The sequence below is a fragment of the Eulemur rufifrons genome, chromosome 5, assembly GCF_041146395.1.
Source record: "Eulemur rufifrons isolate Redbay chromosome 5, OSU_ERuf_1, whole genome shotgun sequence".
Taxonomy (NCBI): Eukaryota; Metazoa; Chordata; class Mammalia; order Primates; family Lemuridae; genus Eulemur; species Eulemur rufifrons.
In genome coordinates this window covers 8,470,821-8,487,940 of record NC_090987.1, presented here as the reverse complement: position 1 = coordinate 8,487,940, position 17,120 = coordinate 8,470,821, and the positions used below count along the sequence as shown (strand labels likewise).

The window sequence follows — 17,120 nt, the reverse complement described above, 5'->3', positions numbered from 1 at the left end:
TTGAAATGATAGACTGCGTAGTGTGTTTCTCAGGTTATGAAGTTCAGGAAAATGTGTAATTATTTCTGAGTTTCCCAGGGTTCCTCTGTTCAACATAATGTTCTGACATACAGCAGGGACAGTCCCAGATATGAAATGCAAATCAGTAGGTGCTACCTCTGCTGCTGATGCCGGGGGTTAATCATGCAAATCTAATGCAGTTCTTGGTATTTCAAGAAAGGTTTTAGTCGAAGTCCCATGCATGTATTGATTTAAAATTCCCACTTTAGAGAGCCATGTAATTTTTTCTGCTTCATATTTTAAAACACAGAACAGGATTTGGAAGACAGATTTAGTGACTGGACATCCATCTGTATTTGTTAATCATGGAATGTAGTGTGAGTAGGGGCAAGGGAGGAGGGAGAAAAGGTCACCCTTAAAGAAGGTGAGGATTTCTGAACATATTAGATTATACATTAGAACTAAATTTACAAATGTTCTATAGAAAGTCACTTTGCTTGGAATAAGATCAAATCAACCAATTATAGATGTTTACTGAATGCCTGCTCTGTTCAAAGAAGATAGCTAGAAGTGGCAAGGACAAACCAAATCAAAAATAACACTACAACAAGTTCCTAACTTTGGGAATGATAATAAAATACCTTTGGAAATGAGACTGTTTACAGGAAGAAATGAAATTGTCTTGCTCACGCGTACAAGCTGACACATTCTAATAGCCTTTCTGCTGTGCACAATAAGCATTCAGCTTATCTTTCCAAGAACAATAAAATTTCATGTACTGCTGCCTGACATAAGAATTATTTTTACATATCTACATATCGCTGACTCTCTTGTAAGTTAATCTCATCTCACATGAATTTTTCACCAGCTTCACTCTGATGTTGATAAAGGAGATGGTTCCATCAAATACATCTTGTCAGGAGAAGGGGCAAGTTCCATTTTCATTATTGATGAGAACACTGGGGATATTCATGCTACAAAGAGACTGGATCGCGAGGAGCAGGCCTACTACACGCTCCGAGCTCAAGCGCTGGACCGGCTCACCAACAAACCCGTGGAGCCCGAGTCTGAGTTTGTCATCAAAATTCAGGATATCAATGACAACGAACCCAAATTTTTGGATGGTCCATACACCGCAGGAGTTCCTGAAATGTCTCCTGTGGGTAAGTAAAGAACATGCTGCTTTGGTAGTGAGTTTCTGATTTTTAGGAGGTTTGTATTTAAAATTGAATTGTCATTAAGAAGAAGTGGGGAAAAAACACATTAGTATGTGTATAGCAATTGTCAGCATGAAAGGAAACTTTGAGACATGTTAGTGGTCAGTACCCTTTAATTCAACACATTGTTTTATTTATATGAAAAATTCGGAAATTTTTCCTTTTACATAGCTATCTGAATGTCTTGAAGAAATTACTTATATCTTATATTCCCTTTTCAACTATATACATACACACACATTTTAAATGATTACAATTATGCCTAGGAAGTTAAAAAACAAAATACTTCCAGATGCAGGCCAGTGATGATCTTTTACTTTTCTTTCCATAATATTAAGATAATGATTCACTGTTCTAAGAATGACTTTGTGGCCAGTGTATCAAGATGGCCATCGTTGGCTAGGCAGGCTAACATCTGGATTGACTGGGCTATTTAATTGTAGTGAATGTGCTTGGACCGCAAATGTCCATTCACATGCTGCCACTAATCTTTTTTGTCATTTCTCTGAAAACTTAAATGCTTGAAATTTTATAGTGAATTTATAACAATGGTAAGACAACACCCATCTGGAAATATATAAGAATATAATGAAGGCTATTTTACTCAAAGTCCTGTTAGCATTGCCCCATTACTAGAAAAAAATAGCAAGTAAAGCATTTCTAGCAAGTAGTTTATTTATATCTAATAATATAAATTATGTTTTAAATTTTACTTCTTCAAGTACTTCTGGAATAGTTTATTGGGAGTATGTAATTAAAGTGCAGATGATCTTTAAAAAAATATTATGAGACTGGAAAAGAGACCAGTTGATTTATATATTTATTTCCTGCTGTTTTTAATATTGAAGTGGAAAGTTTATTTAAAATAATAATGGAACATATTTTAAGACAGGGGCAATTTAGCCAATGTGATTTGTTTTATCTTAAATAAAGGTTAATTCATTCATTCAATCATGCAATCAACACATTTACTACTCTGGGAAGTAGGATTGCAAAGATGTATATTTTGTATGCCCTTTAGGGAATTAAATTTTAGTGACCCTAAATTTCTGTTCCAGTCCGATGAGAGAGGGAAAATTATTTGTGATTCCATGACTAGCTGCTAGAGAAATACAAACTGACAGTGAGACAGAAGAATCAATGCTTGTGATTGGGAAGAATTCTGAACCACAGTGGCAAGATCTTACTAGAGTTAGCACATAAGTAAGCATTTCTATGACCAAGCAGGCTGACTCACGCTTTCTCAGTACTGCCCACACCTTCAAACTGATCCCTGCCGTTGTTGCTTAACAACAGCAACAGCAACAACACTAACGGTAACAAGATTTTGGAAGTTTTAGATAAAAGAGAAGGCACATTTTCCTCCCCAAATTAGTAATATTTATTAAAACAGGAATTTTTGAGGTGCATCTGAGCAATTCAATTCAACTTCATGCTTCTAGTTCTCATGGGCAATTTAGGCATTCTTGGCTTGCTAAGATTAGCATAAATTTTTATGCTTTCCTACATAAAATGTAGCCATGCAAATTGGGTATATGTGAACTTTTTGTTTTAGAAGCTATATAATTCACTATAGTTTTGATTTTGATAATACTCTGATACCAGAATCAAAAGCATGGTTATTATACACACATGTAAGTTATTTACATGGCTAATTCAAACAGGCTTAGAACTTTTTGAAAGAAGATAAATGAAAAATTTCAAATAAGTCTAATGTAGAATCTGCAACATTTTGTCAGTTGTTTTGTGGCATTCAGAAGTTTTTAATTCAGTGGTTTTTGGACTGGCATATAGGCACCTCAGTAGTCCAAGTGACAGCGACGGATGCTGATGACCCTACATACGGCAACAGCGCCAGAGTGGTCTACAGCATTCTTCAAGGACAGCCATACTTCTCAGTGGAACCAAAGACAGGTAAACACTGAAAAGGGACATTCCTGTAAAGTATTAATAATCAGTTATATGTTGGCTTAGAATTAATATATTATTATTAAACGTAGTTGGGACTGATAACAGACACTACATTTTTATTGTTCTTCTGCAATAATACTTTGGTAGTAAATAGCATATTATTTATAGAAGAGTTATCACTTTTTAAAGAATACTTTATTACAATCATTAGTATCCTAACAAAATTAAAAAGAATACTATATATTCACAAGAATTTCAACTACTATCTACTGTTTAACAAAATGTTGATTATTTACCTTTAAATTTTATTTGTGTTTTTGCTTTCTTTATGAATTGGGAATTATACATGGTAGAATTTAAATCTCAAGCAGAAACCTCTCTGCAGTACAGCAGAATAGGTAGTAGGTTCAGTTTATTCTTCCAGATGCTGGTTTTCTCAGGGATATTAGTTTAAACATAACAATTACTATGATGATCTGCTAAATCAAAAACTAACTTAAAATGATTTTTTAATTTTAGGGGAAAACTTTTTACCATGAGTTGTAAGATTGTATGGCTAGACTATGTGGTTGTTTTGTTCTGTTTTGCTTGTAAGCTGAAATAGTTTATATTAAGACTATACATGGAACATTGTTATCTCGGTTATAAAATTATATTTTAATCTATTTGGCTTTTCTGTCTTTGTGTAGGGAGGAACAAGTGGGTGTAAATAGTGGTAGATGTATGCCATTGATTTTTTTCATCGCCATTATAATCCAAAATTTCTCTTTTTAAAAATAATTTTACCTTTATAATGGAGTAGAATTCTTCAACTATATAAATTTATGATTTTGAATATTTGATAGTACCTGTGATCCTAAATGAATATTTTAATGTCATTGATACTGTGTTCCATATTTACAAAAAGGGCAATATTAGTTGATTCTCAAATCACTGTGGAAATAAATACTTTAAATGTCTTTTGGGAATGACAATTGTAATGCACATGAACAGAGAAGTAAATTCAATCCTAGCTCATTCATTAGAACTTTCACAGAGAGTCTGATGCATATTTTATACCAGCATAGTGGTAGAGATTGGAAAGCACCTGAAAAGTCTAATAGAAAAGAAAGAGTTATGATGAAGTAAGTTTTGAAGGAGAAGTAAATGAAAGTATTTGATTTATGGTATGAATCTTGTGAATGTAGAAAGTGTGCTCATGTTTGATTTAATAATATAGATCTGAGAACTCTAAATTCAGACACCTACCTCTTGTCTTATGTGTCTACTCTTTGCAACGTAAAAAGACATTGACAAGTTTCTGACAATTTGCTCATGGATTATACACTCCTACCTTATATAACCTGCCCCAAAATAACATGCAGTAACCTCAAGGATTAAATATTTTGCTGCTACTAATGATTGGCTTGTGGTTTTAGCTTTCCTGCAAGATAACAGGATTTTCATATAACCCAGTTAGGAAAAGCCTCACCAATTTATCAACGGGACAATAGTATATGTCATAGGATTACATTATTAGTTCCTCAAACTTAATTTTAACTTCAGAATTGAAAGGGCCATGTATTACAGGAGACAAAAAAAGTTTAGTTTGATTTTTTAAATGCTGTAATTATGGTTATCATTGGGACTTCTCTTTCTATAGCCATTAGTACAGAGATGTTCTAGGCATTTTTGTCCTTTAGGTAATTCATACTATGTAGAATATACTTTTTGCAAGAAAAATAAATTACATTTTTCTGAAAAAAATGGTAAGTCTTCAGTCCTCAAGGGCATGGAGAGCTGTAAATCAAGTTACATTTGGCCTTGGTTACTTGGTGGAAGTCTGATTCTTATTGATGTGAAAAATAACATTATTTTCCACTTCAAATCTAAGGGTTTGGTGGAAGAAAGTAAAATTTTCACAGGAAAATGCTGAAAATATTCTAAATAAAGATTTTGTAAAAATAGGCCCAGGCCATCATTGTTAGGAGCATTTTTTTTTTTTTAATTCCAGTAGATTTAGGGATACAAATGATTTTTTTACATGAATGAGTTGTATAGTGGTGAAGTTTGCGCTTTCAGCGTACCCATCACCTGAATAGTATACAATGTAGCCAACAGGTAATTTTTTATCCCTCCCTCCTTTTGAGTCTCCAATATCCATTATACCACTCTGTATGACTCCCCGTTCCCATAGTCTAGCTCCCACTTATAAGTGAGAACATGTGGTATTTGGTTTTCTGCTCCTGAGTTACTCCACTTAGGATAATGGCCTCCAATTCCATCCAAGTTGCTAAATTCATATGGAAACAAAAAAGAGCTTGAATAGCCAAAGCAATCCTAAACAAAAAGAACAAATCTGGGAGTATCACATTACCCGACCTCAAATTACACTTCAAGGCTGTAGTAACCAAAACAGCATGGTACTGGTATAAATGTTAGGTGCATTTCTATACAACAGTTTAACTTCTAAGAAAGTAACATGTGTTCTCAGAACACAAATTCCATCTGTAGCACTGTTTACAGGCTGAATGACCAGAGGGTAACTGTATTTTCTACCTTTATTTCTTCTTTCACAAAGCCAGAATGTGAGTATTTGCAAAACCCAATGTTGACAATTTACTTCAATAAGCCAATAGCATGACACTAGAAACAAGATAATGCAGTGTTAAAAAGACTGTGAAGTTTCCTATCACCTATCTTCATAATGTCCACAAACTTATTGGGAGGTAGGATTATTTTAAGATGTAACCTGCAAGCAAATAGATTCCACTTTTGTATCTATTTGATATATGGCAGGACTGACTACATAATTTGCAATTCAAAATGAAAATACAGGCCCCTTGTTCTAAAATGATTAAGGATTTCAAGATGTCATCAGCAGAACTTTAAACGAAGCGCGGAGTCAGAATGACTGCACATGTCACATGGCCATGAAGTGAGCTCTGGAAAATGGATTGATTGTTAAACATCACTTGTCATTTAGGACTTTTCCTTATACAAAAGAAGTGTGAGTATGTGGTACCTGCATTTTATATTACATGTGTGCTTCTTAAATCATAATTTTATGTGAGTAATATTGTCATAGCAAATCACCCCTCCCAAATATGCCGTTCACACACATTCCATTCTGGGGTGTGGCTCATGTTATGGAAGGTCCTAGCTCCTGTCAAGCTTGCTAAGAATATCCCACATAGACTGCAAGAGTAGTGCCTTCCTCAATGACTGTTCATTTGCCACCAGTTCTTTTGGTGTTCCAGAAGCTTCCAAACTTACTGCGTTACTACTGTTGGCTCTTCATCTTTTTAATGTTCTATTATATACTATATTTACCAATAGACAGCCAAATAATACAAAGCTTACACCACAAAATTTAGAAAAAAAATATAAACTTATTAACATAAGACTTACATCTTATGTGTAAAATAAAATGTACATCCAAAAATTTTGTGATTTTAGTTTTATAGTTTTTTTCTTTTCTCATGAATTTTCTCAATTAATCAGCAACATAGTTCTTATAGTCAGTGTAATGCATTTCCTTAATATTTGATTTATCATAGATAAATATCAGTAAAAAAAATACCATACTTGATTTTATTGCTTATTTTATTAAATTGTTTAACTTTGTATTCTAATGTTTAGGATGATAGGAGTTAATCCTAACATCAAATGATATTTTTAAAAAGAGAAGGCAGGTCTTACTGTTGTGCTTATTCCAATTTCTTAGTCCCTTTGAAATTTAACTTTCAAGCATCATGAGTATTTATTTTTCTTCAAAGTTAAAATTGCTTTGTTCAGGATCTATTTCATCATGCCTCAGTGTCTATATTTGTAAGAAGGAATGTTGCTTGATCCTAATCTGTATTCACCTCTATAATTCTACAAATATGTAATATATTACTTTATACTATATTGGACACATTATTATAATAGGATTCTTAAATGTAAACCAGTATATTTATTTCCCCAATACAATTCAAGTCTCAGGGATATACATACCAAGAATGTTTGTCCATTTCATTCTCCCTTTGCCCCGTAATTTATTTATTTATTTGTTTTTTTGAGACAGGGTCTTCTTTGTCTCCCAGGCTAGCATGTAGTAGCATCATCATAGCTCACTGCAACCTCAAACTCCTGGGTTCAAGCAATCCTCCTGCCTCAGCCTCTCAAGTAGCTGGGACTACAGGCCTGCACCACCACGCCCAGCTAATTTTCTATTTTTTGTAGAGACTGGGTTTTATTCTTGCTCAGGCTGGTCTTAAACTCCTGGCCTCAAGCAATCCTCCTGCCTTGGCCTCCCAGAGTGCTGGAATTACAGGCATGATCCACTGCCCCTGGCCTATTTTTAATTAACTTCTCATACTGTAAGGTTTTGATTTTTTTTTTTATTTTTAAATTTCAGTGGTTATAAATATGTTACATCACAGAATGAGTTGCTGGGTTTATTGTGCTTGGTGAATTACTTAACCAAGAACTCTCCCCAGGAAAGAAGGTGGTATTTAGGACTCTGAATATATTTATAAAAGTGACCATTGTTATCCAATCTGAATGTGCATAGGGGAATGTTTACTTTTCCCCCATAAAATAACAGCTTATCACATTGCACTAAAATATGCAATTATGCCTTTAATATCAAAACATTACATTGGAATTCTTTCCTGAATATGTACTATATTTCTAAATATCATATAATGTAACATTTATTGATAGAAAGTAAAACAGAATAGGCTAGTATTGGTAATATGCATCATTGATGTTTTTTAAAAAATTAATAATGCATATTGACAGAAACTGAATACATAAATACATATTTAGCTCATTTTTAGTGACATCTATTCTTTGTTCACAGGTGCATATTCACATAAAAATTATCATCTTTAAAGTAGCTACAAACAGTAGATATCTAGTTAGTTCTGTTAAAGCAAAGCAAACAGACAAGCTACATAGATTTTAAACTACCTTATTCTCACACATGGAATTTCCTGTCCATGTCTCAATGCTATTCTTTCAATGGTCTGCTCCCTTTTGGTGATGGTCAAACCAAATGGCTTTACTTTATTCATGGTCCTTACCTCTAATATATATTATATTATTAAGTGAATGCAAGCCATGAGGAAACATATTTCTAATCCCTAATTCTATGGTCAGAACTCTTGGAGTAGCTCTAGAGAAGATAAAAGTGTGATGAAAACAGTGGGGAACATAAATGGCTTCAGGAATGGGTAAATGCAGATGATCCATGTCCTGGTTATCATAAGATGTTTCCTCAGTTAATTAGATCCCTGAAAAAGTTGTTTTTTCAATATGGAGATTCCTTTTGGAATATGAGTCCACTCAAAGTGATATCCAAAAACACTGATATAGTTTTAGTGAGGGAATCCCAATGGGTTGAGGCCTCATGGAGTGTAAACCCGCAGCTCCCATTACTTGGGTTTGTGTGGTTGCAAAGACTCCTCAGGCTAATTCAAAGCCTGAGTTTGCAGAATCTGTGCTCCAGTGATTGTTTGGTTCCCTAAAATGTGGCAGCTTTTGAAATGGCTCTTATCTGTTACACGTGGTACACATATCAAACGTTTAAGAAGATTCCACAGTAACAGAATATGCTTAAAAAATTATCTGTGGCTTGCAGGATATTATAGAATCATCAGAATATTTTTCCACAGACTTAAAAACAGACAGTTTTTGAATAATAGCAATACAAGTTTATGTTTTATATGCACAATGCTTTTTGTGAACATGGATTATTAATAAATGCAAAGTTCTGAGTTACTGGGTCAGATGTTTATATCTATGGAAAAACTCTTATTCAGAAAACCTGAAATTTGAGCCAGTATCTTTTCTAAAGGGCCAATGGTAGATATTTGTCTCATCGTAAGTGACCTAAATTAAATAATTATCTTCCATGAAATAGTTATCTTCCATAAATAGTTATCTTCCATGAAAAACTCACAGAATTATAGGTATCCAATTAGATAAGACTGGACTTTACCCATTCAGTTACATGGTATTAATAATTTGCTGTGTGTATGTGTGTGTGTCTACATATTTATGTAATAAGTGACAAAACACAAATAAAATCCAATATATCAGAATTCTTTGCCAAAGCTAGAAAAAGTTGTATGACTAGAAATATATTATTACTGAATCTCCTTATTTTTAACTCAACTTTTCTCAATTATTTCATTCTTGTCAAAAATGTGTTTAATAGTTGAGACATTTGGAAATTACCTATCCCACCTGCATGAATTTGCAAACTTTGTGATAACTTTTGCTTTGAAAAAGTGTTATTTTCAGGATCACTTATAAGAAACAATTAGATGTGTGATAAATAAGTGAGAAACTTTGACTACCAGACTTCTAATGACCTTATATTTCCTTTCAAAAATGATGCCACTAAGCAAAACCACGAGAGGATGAGGTTGCAATATTTCTTTTGCTGATTAGGTGTTATGTATTTCTATCTATCATAATAAATGTGCAAAGATAACTCAACATATATTGCTATTGGAAGGAAAAATGAGAGGTAACTATAAATAAAAATATTAAAACTTGATAAATAAGACATTTTTCCTAAAAATAATTCATCTTATTAATATTTTTCATATAGATAAATATGTTTATTGGTAAAATGTTCAAGATAAGCAATGCTCAATTTACAAAAAAAAAAGAGGATTCCAAAAAGAAAAATGATAAAAATGAAAAAAAATAAGAAAGAAAAGAAAAAGGTGGAGATATGTATGTTCCAGAAATCTTAGTCAAAGATTGTTTATATTTGATGTCAATAAGTATTAGGGGAGTCAATGTTTTATTATAAATTAGAGTTAACAGAAGTAGTGAAGAACAAATATGAAAAATTCATAGAATCATTATGGCTCTAAGAAGAATATTTATGTATCAGACACTAACTGGACCTAATGGGTACATGATTTTTTTCATTTTCACTGTAATATTGCACATATTAGTTATAAAGTATGTAAATAGCCAAAGGAGTCCATGAAGGTGTTAATTGAAGTGAGCCTTGATTGCTCTCATTGTAGCAAGAGCATCTGATTGTTGTTAGTGTATTAGAGTAAGTGAGTAATGTTGGGAAAAAAAAAAAACTGGCCTACTCTAATAAGTGTAATTTAAATGCTTAAAATATGACGTGTTGCTAATATGTGTGTGTGCGTGTGTGTTTGAAATCTAGTGTGCTCAGACCTAAACAAAAATAAAGTTGCTAAAGATAGCATGAGTATTAACTAAGAAACTGATTATAAATTGTTATAAATGATAAGTTCTTGGAAAGGCTGAAAGAGATAAGTTCATTTCTGTGTACTTGTACAGGTGACTGTCCATTATTCTAGATAAAGGGCCATTTTATTTATTTATAATTCTTTTTTCCTTAACCATGTTTCCATGAACCCTAAAGATAATCCTCTATATCCAGTATTGAGAAGACCACATTACATTTTCTGTTTTGTAACAGTTTATAAAATTATCATATGCCTTTTTTCTTTTATGTATTAAAATTATTTAAAGTAAACAAACAAAACAACAAAAGGCAACAACTCAACAGCAACTTGCTACTTATATCAATGTTCTTTGTTAGTATAAATGCAGTGATTCATGATGCATTTTACTGGGATTTGAAATTTTACAGGAGTCATCAAGACTGCCCTTCCAAACATGGATAGAGAGGCTAAAGACCAGTATTTGCTTGTTATTCAGGCAAAGGATATGGTTGGTCAAAATGGAGGACTGTCAGGAACTACATCAGTCACCGTGACCCTAACTGATGTCAACGATAACCCACCTCGCTTTCCTCGAAGTAAGCTATTTTTTTTATTGATACAAGTGCACTAACTTTTCCTGACAGTCTATAAAAAAATCTCTTAAAAGGAATTTTTTCTAATATTTCTAAAGCAAATAATTCTTTTACTTCATTTTCCCAAAGTTGCATAATTGCACAATCATGGGCAAAATTTTACTTTAGTAATATGGATTATAAGGGTATTGAAAAGAAATAGAAGTCATCGTATATTTGTATTACTTCTATCTTAAATATAATATGATTTTTAATTCATATTTTGAATACTAGATAATTATTGTTTATGCAGTCTTTTTTTCTAAGACATATTCTCTTTATACATTCTGTAAATCATAAGGTTGTGGCCAATTAGTAATATTCAAATTCTTAATCAATTATTTAAAATATTCAGTTTATCAATTCTACACAGAACAAATATTGCTTTATTTTTGTAGATTAAAACTAGAATAAAAATTTTCATGTTTTTCATTCTATACTTTTTTAAACCAGTTCATTAGCACTGCACATTCCTTTAGCAATTCTACCACATCTTTCTGGTGCAAACATTCAGTGCTTTAAAAGAAATCAATCTTAGGAACCAGAAAAATCACATGCCCTCAATTCAGCTTCTTTCACCAAAATGGCTTTTGACTTAACCAAGAAAAAGTTAAAACATATTCTATAGGTAGAAGTGTCCTGTTTGTAAAAAGTATTTCATCTCCTTCTCTTTGTAGTTGCTTTTTTTTTAATTTCCAAGTATATGTGGTATTTCTTTAGAATGCTCAAGAAAATGAAGAGATTGTACAGATTACAACATCTGTACTATAGCTCTAAAATGCTTGTCCAATAGAAATAGAGAACTAAGCCTCTCACCAACAAAACTTAGAGGTAAATTATATTAAATAAGAAAGCTTTCTAAGCAAATATGAGTGTCACTATTTTTTCCTTCCAATACTGCTCTTTAGAATTTTCAGTTTCATTTTACTTATTTTTAATATTTATGTTATTAGACAATGAACATTTCAATACATCCTGGAAATATTTTTTAAAAAGTGACACTGAGTTTAGCATTTTTAAAAAAATGAGCCTATCTTTAATTGTGATTTTGATGCTTGTCATGGAGAAGGAGGGATTTTAGAATAAAAAAAGTAATAATGTAATTACCCTGGGCTCATAACAAAATTGCTTCTTTTCTGTTTAAGCTTGGAATGATAAGAATTGATACATAGAATTTTAGTAGTTTCAGTTGTCATGCTTTGATAAGATAGAACACAGGTTTTCTATTAGATACTGTCTTACTTATTAAAGTGAAGAAAGCCAAGGATATATCACTGAGTTTTTCATTTTTTCTGGGATTTTCTCTACCATTAAATTAATATTCTAACCTTGGAATTTTCATACTTTTCTAAGGACTCTTATAGATGTGTGAAAGGAGTCACTCAAAAGTAATAAGCATATATTGTAAGCATTTATTTTTAAAAGTAACTATTCACAAACTTGAGAAAATTGTAAACAAGTCTCAGCCTAAAACATAGTCCCTTTATATGGATATATTTTCCTATTTATATTCCTCTCAAAGAAAATCCTTACTTTTCTCTTCATAATAAGGTACAAAAATGCCACAATTTAACAACCAAAAGGAAATGGAAGAAGATGCAGAAGGCAGGAAAAAGTAAATGATTAAAGAAAAATGGTGAAAGAACAGAGTGTGCTTAGCTGTTTCCTGGTTTCTAAGTGATTACTCATGTATTTCTTCTTCACAATATATTTTTTTTTTTTTAGTTGAGGGACAATGAAAAGAAGTTATTATAAAAGTTAAACAAAGTTTTTAAAAGTTATTCTTTCTTTTTTACTTCTCTTGTTCTTCCTGTTCAAATATTATTGCCTATGCTTTGCATGATTGTGCCCCAAATCAGTTCAACATCTAACCCACAAAAATAACTCTTATCCTTGTTAAACTTATGAGCTAAAAGAAGACTAATATTGTCTTTCACAAACTTTCTTATCCACTCTTCTGTAATTTTCTTAGTGAAAAATACTAAGTAAATTCCAACATTAAGTTATCAAAACCATTTAGGCTTGTATTTGCCTATTTGAAGCCCAATCTATTCTATTTTTATTTTGTAATATTTAAATTATAATATTTAATTATATTTAATAATTATATATGGATTATATTTATAATTAGTTTAATAAATTTATTTTTATTATGAAAGGTAGGATATTTCTCACCACTAGAAATAAAAGAATAAGAGATTCTTCTATTCAGACCATCTATTTCTGCTATCACATAGTGATCATTACCTAATCATGCCCATTGAAATTTTTAAGGCTATATAAAAATTGTCTTTTGTTTCCCATTGCCTTAGCATCTTTTTTGTTAAAAAATAAAAACAAATTAAAGGAATATGCTGCAAAATAACCAAATGTTAATTTTTATTGGTTAGCTTGTTTTAAGGTTTTGTTCATTTCTTGTTTTGAATTTCACAGGGTCTTACCAATATAACGTCCCTGAATCATTGCCTGTAGCCTCAGTTGTGGCCAGAATTAAAGCTGCTGATGCAGATATTGGAGCTAATGCTGAAATGGAATACAAAATTGTGGATGGTGATGGATTAGGGGTTTTCAAGATTTCTGTTGACAAAGATACACAGGAAGGAATCATTACTATACAGAAGGTAATATTTTCTCTATTTCCTTTTTTATTTTCTATGAGGGCAATCTCACAGATTACGGAGAAGTCATGTCTGCTTGAGGGAAGAATGTACTAGACAAACTGAATGGCCATATGGAGGCATTGCTATTTTAATTTTAATAAGATAAACAATGCATTTATTTTTAGGTGTCAGAATTTTAGCAAACCTTGAATGACATTTGTAATAACATCCCATCAATTCTATTCTTTCTCTAAGAAACTCACAGCTGTTATCTATAGCACGGTAACAATAAGACACACTGGCAAATGTGCTGTTTTAAAGACCTGTTTGGAGAGCTGAATATGTTTCTTCCTTTACTATTCCACTGACAAAACCCTAAAATCAATCACAAGCCTTTGTATGCAAGCTAAATGGACACTATTATTTTCTGCATACATGAAAATAATACAGATAAAATTAGAAGTAGAAGCCAAAATACCAAGCTTTGCTACATTACCAATTATTCCTTTTTAAAATGTATAGTAATTAAAGGACTTGAAGATTCCATACAAGAAGAGCATGAAAAGGTCTAGAGCCTATCATAATTCCTGAAGTAAAAGTGCCAAGGAGATAAAAAGTCAGTACAATCTAAACTAAAGATTATTTGCTGTGGTGTATATAAATTAGTTTTCAACACTGATAGTTATGGGGGAAAATGGGCTCTTTACTCTCTTCCTAATGTATAGACATAACTTTTGACAAATATGCAATTAAAAATAAGTCAAAAGCATTATTCCAGAATATAATATTATGTCAAATATTTAAAACATTAAAAATATATCAAAGTCCTTACCTCTCAAGATACTGAAATTTTTGCCAGTCTGACAATCCAGGTGTATAACTCTGTAATTAACACTCTTCAGTAATTAACACATATCAATAAAGAAAGGTATATTTAGTTGTTAAAGGAAAACATATGTTTGATTTCAGGCCAATGGGCAAAACATTTCTGCAATTATTTCCAGTGGACAGCTGCTGTTTTAGCTCAGCTGGTGACAATCTGTGTACAAAAGTTTTAATAACTAGGATAGGCCAACTGTTGGTAAAATGTTTTGTTTTGTTGTCTAAAATAAAAAGAATGCAAAAAAAGTTACACTGCTGCTCAAAGATTTCAAAGATTCATCTGAAATCAATCTGTTTATGTTCAGCAATTTTTAATACATATTGAAACTATTTTATTGAACACATTTTATGTATTACCATGAAGATGGCATAAATCATTGAAAAATATATATTTGATATGAGATATTTGATTCAGTAATAGAAAAATAAAAATGTTATCCTTAATTTCATATGGTTTCTAAGTTTTAGAAAATTAATTGTTAAAAAAATCATAAAAAGACTCTAGATTAAAAATTATTTAATTTAAAAGCATAAAAACCAGAAAAAAATTGCACAGAGAAATTTAATAATTTAATTCTAACTTATAAAAGTATAAAAACAACACAAATAGTCATTATAGCTGTTGTACGTTGTGATTAATATCTGCCAGGCTTTTTTGGGGGGTGATTTCAAGACTTTATCTTATTTTATACTCTCAACAATTTTTTGAAGCTATTACTAGCATAGTGAAAATATGGAAACATTATACAAATGCCCAACAATGAAGGATATGGTCATTTATAATATTGCCATATTAAGGAATCTTTGCACATCACTGAAGTAATGTATTGATGTTGTCTTGGCATAATAAGTAATATGGTGTCTTAGTCCGTTTTGTGTATCTATAAAGGAAATAACTGAGGCTGGGTAATTTATAAAGACAATTGGTTTATTTGGCCCGTAGTTCCGCAGGCTATATAAGAAACATGGCATCAGCATTCGCTTCTGGTTGAGGGCTTAAGGAAGCTTCTAATCAAGGTGAAGGTGAAGGGGGAGCAGGTGTGTCACATGGTGAGACAGGGAGCAAGAGAGAGGGAGGAGGAGGTGCCAGGCTTTTTTAAACAATTAGATCTTACTAATAGACCTGGTCTTGTCTTATTTAAAAAACCCAAATAAGTCTATTCCAACTGCTTCTATGGCCTTAAAAGAACTATTGGACCCCTAGAATTATTTACGCTGGTATTTGCCAGACACATATTCTACTATTCTCCAGTTGCATTCAAAGATCTAGAGTAGTCAATAAACTACTTTTAATTCCTGGAAGCAGCAGAAACTTTCTTCTAGCTCTTCAACCTTCCCCCAACCTACATGACTCTCCTGTGCTCTGCTTCGCTGACCCATGGATCTTACTCATCTTCCAAGTCTGGAAAATAGCTCTCCTTTATTTTCAAACTAAATAGTAAACAGAGGAGGCATGATGTCTGTACAAACAATATTTTGTTTGTTTGTTTTTCAAGGAAAGGAATGTGTATGTGGGGATGGGAGTGTGTGGGTGTGTGTGTGTAACTTCAATAATGGGAGCTGTCCTAATAATATAACAGATGCCTTAGTTCCATGAATACTGTGATTTTTTTTCATAGATTTAGCTGTGCCCACAAGGATAAATAAGGTAAATATCCAAGGCTCTGTAGAAGTGTCCAAGAAAGCTCAGAACTCATCTTCCAACTAACTGGTCACATCTACCCAAACCTCCCAAGTGTTTGAACATGGCCTGGGGAAGAAGTTGAATAGTGGATGGTAACACTGTTCCTCAAGGAGACAAGGGAAAGGGGCATTTTCTCACAGAGGCAACCATCTGTGCAAAGACTTCACTGTATGAGATATGTGTTAAGTTCAGGAAAGTAGAACTAGGGCAATTTCAATGGCAAATAATGTGGAAGGGACAGAGAGCACCGACCAACTGAGGCAATGCAGGTGAAGGGGCTATTAATGCCTCCAACACAAGGTTGCTGCTAGTAAATAGGAACATATGTGTGTGGTGTTTTGCAAATAAGAATGGATTACAAATAATAAATATTATATGGTATTTTAGTTACAGCTAAATAAAATAGACTATGAATAGAAAATTAAAATATTTGCCAATTTCTCTTCAACATTTATTCATGGAACTATCTGTGATAATTCTAACTCATTTCAAGCATTTTACTTCTTTTCAAAGGACTATATTTTAATGGGTATCAATTTTTATTTAAAATATTATCACTTTCCTGGTGACAGTCAAATAAATTCATTCATTCCCTCCTCCCTCCCTCCCTCCCTTCCTTCCTTCCTTCTATCTTTCTGTCTTTTCTTTCCTTCTTTCTCTCTCTCTCTCTCTCCTTTCTCTTTCTTTCTCTTTTTCTCTGTTTAAAGCTCAAAGTCATTTTCAGTTTCTTTTCTTGTTCCTTCCTGATCCATGATAGCTCTTGGTTGTATGTTTTCTTTTCCTCTTGGCATTATCCTACGATTGGTTATCATTGCTTCACTCCTGAGCTATTTTAATAGCTCCTTAGCTCGCGACCTGCTTCTAGCTTCTTAATTCTTAAATCTAACTTTTTTAAAATTGCTGTTTGAAACTCAACACTATTTTTATTATTCTGACTAGTCTTAAAAGAATTTACCATATATTAAGGTAATAAGACATAATGATGCCATCAATTGAAAGGAAGC

The 17,120-nt window shown here is 32.3% G+C and overlaps 1 protein-coding gene across 1 annotated transcript in view; it reads left to right on the top strand.

Moving 5' to 3' along the window:
• CDH7 (cadherin 7) overlaps positions 1–17,120 on the top strand; it is a 100,983-nt gene that overhangs the window by 42,233 nt on the left and 41,630 nt on the right. Inside the window, exons 2-5 of the mRNA XM_069467884.1 lie at positions 869–1,163; positions 3,012–3,131; positions 10,747–10,914; positions 13,384–13,571. Of these exons, the coding sequence (XP_069323985.1) occupies positions 869–1,163; positions 3,012–3,131; positions 10,747–10,914; positions 13,384–13,571 (771 nt within the window). The remainder of the gene's footprint in view (positions 1–868; positions 1,164–3,011; positions 3,132–10,746; positions 10,915–13,383; positions 13,572–17,120) is intronic.